Here is a 5,513-nt window from a genome sequence, read left to right as displayed (position 1 = left end):
TGTTTTTTAGACTGTTGACTCTCTCATACTTTGGTGTCTTCTTTGGTGTCTTCAGAATGCTGTAACAGGATCTAAGATTAAAAATTAATGATATGTTTCTTTAAGAGGAAATAATCTCTATCTGAGAGTATTCATTGCCTTTTCTCCCTATTACAGGTATTGTGTCTTCTTGTGTATTTTTCTACATTTGAGCATATACACATACACATGCACTCCTGACAGTGTAGCTTTTGAATTTGATGCCACTTACGGGCTTTTGATCTTAATTTTGTCAGGGCCAGTTGTAGAGTCAGAAAAATGAGGATTCATCTTTAAAGAATAACCATAGTTGGTGATATCTTGGAGCATTCTCTTCCCCATTAGACAAACAGTGGTAAGTAAGTGATGCAGGCATGAGTGATGAAGGCCTTCCTTGGAAGTTGATAATTCCCTCAGAAAAGGCTCCTTTCTTACTTTCTTTTTATTTAACTTGAAAAACTATTGAATGTCACCAAATTGTTTGGAAGGCAAATCTCTGATGAATAGTAAGTTTCTGGAATGAATAAGTTTTTATTTTAATGGTGAAAGCCAAGATTTTGAGAAATTGCAAGTATCTTTAATGTTGCTGAAGTGTGGCTTGGATCTCTGAGGCTGTAATGTTAATCCAGTGAAATGAAGCACACCAAAACCACGCCACACCCTCTGACTGGCAGCTGATCCCTCCACAGCATCAAGGGGAGTTTTTGTTGGCCTCTTGTGAGGGAAACTAACAGAATAATTAGATCTGACTGAGCATTCTGTTTAATGTAGGAGGTTTGTGGTTCCTGCTCTGGCTTAATTAATTCCACATAGAGGAGGTAGGGAGGTAGGTGAGTTCCTTGTAAAAAAAAGGTCTGTCATTCATCTACTCACAGTATCAAACCGCAAATCTATCAACCCATGCATCTCTACAGGAAACTTTGCCCTCCAATTAATTTAACGTTGTTCACACTGGGTAGGCTCTCAGAGATTTCCAGGGTTGATAGAGAATAGCTTTTCTTAAAAGTTTACGGGGACTTCCCTGGTGGTCCAGTGGTTAAGACTCTGCGCTTCCACTGCAGGGGGCGCGCGTTTGATCCCTGGTCGGGGAACTAAGATCCTGCATGCTGCGAGGCGGGGCCGAAAAAAAAAAAAGTTCACATCTGCAGGGCTCATTGGAGGAGGAGAGGAGGAAAATAGGAGGAGTCCCCATCAGGAAGATTGAAGTCGAACTGGAAGCAACGGCTGTACCTCCTTACAAAGCTTTCTTGCTAAGGTAGGTCGGCGTCAACTGCAACTAGTGATACTCAACATGGGTTCTCAATAAGGGTGAGAAATAGAGCTTTGGTCTGGTAGGTTTTAGAGGAATCGCTCAAAAGGAAGCAAAAACTCAGAATTGACTCCCCTGTACTATGCACATCTCTCATTGCAACCATCCTCTCCCTTCATTCCCTCTTTTTGCCCCATTTGGTAAATATATTTGCAGCTGTAGAGCTTCTTTGAAACTCCTAGAAGATCCACAAGTAGGTTGGTTGCTGTGTATTGCTCCTGACCCAAGAGCAGACAGCATCTCTACAAGAGTGAGTTTCACATCTCACCCTGGGGAGTTAGTGACTGATGTGCAGGCAGGCCTTTAGGAAGTTTAGACTACTTTTCCAAACTGAGCTGTTGCCCCCTCTCAAACACAAGAGTCAAGCAACCAGGCAGTTTTCAGAAGCTTGGGCCACTCCCCTACCTCTACCCTCAGTGGTCAGAAAGGAAAGTTTTTTGCCTTGCTGTTCATAGGGCAGGGGTTATGTGGTTATTTAAGGCTTAGTCCAATTCTGGGAAGTTCCCATAGGTGTAAATCTGTGATCAGGTTAACGAGCTTTTTGAAAAAGAGGTGTTACCAATTCAAAGCAATGAGAAATGGAAATAGGTCTCGTTTCCCATTCTTTTGCCTGAATGAATGCTTGTTCTTTTCAGCTCATAGGAAGGTCCTGAGCCATGGAGGGTAAATAAGACCAGTCTTCTGTCCTACCCAAATTTCCCACTCAGCTTGGACGTATCTTAGCTGTGGGTGGAAGTGTGAATTGTGCAATTTCTAAGACAAGCTGAGAAGAGAGCTGCTGCTCTTTTGCAGCTAGTGAAGGAAGGTTTGAACTTTTCCCCCAAGTTGGATGCAGTGAAGAGTTACTTGGCATCATTGCTGCCACCACACCTACACTAATGATGCCTGAGTTCAGGATCCAAAGAGGCCAGAAAGGTTAGCTTCCTGGGATAGGGTGTGCATCTACAGGGATTGCTTGCTGTAATGAGCAATAATCACCTCTTTCTGGGGCTGGAGGGTGTACAATTTGAGAGGACAGACAGAGCTGGGAAATGTGCTGTGGCAAAGGCAGGCTGGGTGTGGAAGTCCACTCCTGACATTCATAGCCAAGTGCAGAGGGCCTTAAAAAATCCACTCTTCCTTCCACACCCAGCCTTTGCCCTCTCCCCCTGCTTCCACTTCGGAAAGTCTGAAGCATGCTTGGAAAGCTGTTTTCTGCTTTCTTCTCTCTTCCTCCCCCTTTCTGAGCTCCCAGCTGCTCAACCTCTTGCGTAACTGTGAGAGAGCACTGAGTTTTTTGATGGGCTCCAGATGTGGAGCGGGGTGGGGATGGTAGGTCTGAAGTCCCCTGAGTGCTCTAACTGTGGGAACATAGGGCCCCGACACAGCAGGAGCGAGGACACATTGCACAGAACCTTTATCATGGGGTCAGCTGACCCCTGGGCTGGGAGGACAGAGAGCAGTTGGGTGATGTTTCAACCCCCTGCCTCAGCATCAGCCGCCTCCGTGGCAGCCTTGATTATTCCCTGAAATTCCTCCTGACCAAAACGGTAAGGAAGAGCTGGAATTGTGAAAGAGTTATGTGAAAAGTCTTTGCGGTACCCCAGTCTGAGCCTCTTCCCTCAAACGCTGGGTCTTGGCACATAAGATACAACAAGTATGGGGTTTGTTTCTTTTTCTTTCTTTTCTTTTTTAAACAGAATAGCCTGAAAATTACTGTTGTGATCTGCCTCATAAAAAGGTGGTCAGAGTTAAAATACTTTTATGAGCCTCAAACAGTATGAAGAAGGAAAGAATAAGAGGCTTCCACCCCCAACACCGCTCCTCCACCCCCGGCCAAATCCTGGGGCTTCCTGGTGCCCACAGCACATGCTGAAGCCTGATAGTTTGACCTCTATTAGCTATAGCAGGTAGCTGCAGAGAGCGTCCCACCCCCTCCTGCTTCTAGTCCGGTCAGCTCCAGCCTCCAGCCGTGGGGGGTCCCCCTGCTAATGCTGGCCCTGTCAATGAGTGACCAAAGATTCCTGCAGTTCAACCTTCTGCTGTTCCTGGGTTAGGCGGGGAGGGTACACACTAAAGTCACTGAATCAGAGCAAGATTTGTCCATCCCAAAGAGGACAAATTATTTTCTGCTATCCTTCCCTCACTGGAATTTATGCCAGCCTTGAGGGCTTTCTGCTTCCACTCCTTCAGGGAGGAAGAGTCTCAGGGGTCCCTCCAGTGCTGGTTAAAGAGGTCCAGTCTAGCTGCGTTCAGCTCCCTAGGGCCTCCCCTGTCAGTCTCCTGGGGCGAGAGCTGGCTTTGCAAGGTAAGGATCCGCTGTCAGCTTGGATTTCGGGTGGGGAGAATGACTTTCAACCCGGCTCAGTTTCTAGGCTTCCCTTAGGTTTTCGGTGCCCCCCTCTTCTTCCTTATTAACCCCTCGCTCCTACAGAGACCCAAACTGCTGTAGGATGGTGTGCTCAACAGTAAACCTACAGCTTGTCTCCCAATTGTAATCCTGCAGGTTGTGGTGGGGGTGGAGCTACACGGGGTAAGACGATAATTCCATTCAGCTTTCCTGTGCTTTACAGTTTGCATGGCACTTTACCATGCCTCCTTATACCTATCCTTAGAAAAATCTGTGACGCCCTATATGCAGTTATCCACCCCATTTACAGGTCGTCGTGGTGGAGGGGCTTGGAGTAGGATGAGGAGAAGGGGCAACAGAGAGTAGACCTGGATACCCTCAGCAGATATTTGGAGGTGATGAGAATATGTTGTAGGGCTGCCACCATGAAGTTCATTGGAGCTAATGGAGGATTCAGGCATCTAAAGTGAAAAAAAAAAAGGTGGTGGTGGTGGGGTTTAGAGAAAAACTGTCAAAAACACCCTCTCAGAAGAGCCTTAAAGCCTAGGGGTGGAGGGTGGTCTAGGAGAGTCCGAAGGGGAGGGTGAGTGGGATAGGGGTGTGTACGTGGTGGTGGTAGTGGAGAGCCCAGCTGCAGAGAGATGAACAAAGCGAGCGCTGTGCAGGCGGGGGGTGGGGGGGGTGGGGAGGTGCTGCTATGGGAAAGGGTGGGTGGGGGGATCTTGGGCTCCAGTCCCACAAGGGCGTCTCCTCTGGCTGTCCAGGCGGACGGGACGGGGGACGGGGGCGGGGACTAGCGGGGGGTGGGGTGGGGTAGGGAGGCGGGATCCGCTCGCTCTCCTCCTACTCAGCGGGCTCCCAGGGAAAAGCAAGAGTGTCCTTCTGAGCCTGGGGCCGCGGCGGCCGAGCCAGGCGAAGGAACCGGTGTCTCCCTCTCCCCCCGAGGTAAGAACGCTCTCCCCCACTACGCCTGGGGGTCCTGCTCGCTGCGCGGCTGGGACTGGATAAGAGGAAGTCCCAGGGACCTGGAGAGAGCCCTCAGATAGCTCTGGGCTGGAAGAGCCCCGAAGAAACCGGTAGGGGAGGAGGGGGGCCACAGGTGAGTGCGTGGGGGCGCGAGAGGCTTTGTGCGGAGTGGGCTCCGCTGCTTTCCCGAGAGCTGCTTGCTTGCTCCTGCCCTCCCGAGCCGCCGCCCGCGCCGCCGCCAGAGGGGGCCCTTGCGCTCTCCCCCCGGGGGGAACGCGGATCCTTGTCCCAAGACTCTCCTTCGGGCACCCAGACGGCTGGGCGACACTCGCGGGGTCTCGTCCGCCTGCTCCCCACACTTCCCCTCTCTCGCCGACAGAACGACTGAGAGCCCTGCACCAGGAGCTGGGGTGTCCCCCGGGGCATCTCAGCTCCAGTCCCGGGCCGGGCCGCCTTGGCGGACAGGAAAGGGCTGCGGAGTCCGGCTTGGAGGCAGTGGTGTCCGGGAGGGACTCTTGCGTGTGTTCAGGAGATGGGTGGCACATCTGAGGCTTCCCCGGCCCTCTCCAAGGCCCCGCGTCTTTAGGGGTCCGGGAGGCCAGAGCGGGGAAGCTGGGGGCAATGAGTCTCCGCTCTTGCCACGCCCGCACGGTCCAGATTCGAATCCCTTGCGGAGTTCCCTGGTGCCGGGGCTGAGCCAGGTCCTCCGGGCTCCTCCGGGATGGGGAAGCGCGGGCGCCCGGGGGCGGCGGGGGGCTGGGGCGGGGCAGCTGGGTGGCCGAGGCGCCCGCGGACGCTTCCGCCGAGGCGGGCAAGAGGGGAGCCTGGGCCGGGAGACCGAGCGGCCCGACGGGGGACCCAGGGCGCCGGGGCGGGGCTGCATACTGGGCC

General features: G+C 52.2%; 1 protein-coding gene across 10 annotated transcripts in view; it reads left to right on the top strand.

The window, feature by feature from the left end:
• Positions 1-3,419: 3,419 nt before the first annotated feature.
• PHLDB1 (pleckstrin homology like domain family B member 1) overlaps positions 3,420-5,513 on the top strand; it is a 46,458-nt gene continuing 44,364 nt past the window's right edge. For 3 of the 10 annotated variants that reach the window (XM_061203477.1, XM_061203476.1, XM_061203470.1), the window contains exon 1: positions 3,423-3,614. In XM_061203477.1, coding sequence (XP_061059460.1) covers positions 3,462-3,614 — 153 coding nt within the window. In that variant the 5' untranslated portion in view covers positions 3,423-3,461. Of the gene's footprint in view, positions 3,615-4,515; positions 4,756-5,513 lie in introns of those variants that run through there. The other 7 variants (XM_061203469.1, XM_061203467.1, XM_061203466.1 and 4 more) reach the window with 6 other exon arrangements.

Source organism: Eubalaena glacialis, chromosome 10, assembly GCF_028564815.1.
Source record: "Eubalaena glacialis isolate mEubGla1 chromosome 10, mEubGla1.1.hap2.+ XY, whole genome shotgun sequence".
NCBI lineage: Eukaryota > Metazoa > Chordata > Mammalia > Artiodactyla > Balaenidae > Eubalaena > Eubalaena glacialis.
The sequence above is the reverse complement of the archived record's forward strand: the minus strand, read 5'-3'. Positions and strand labels throughout refer to the sequence as shown.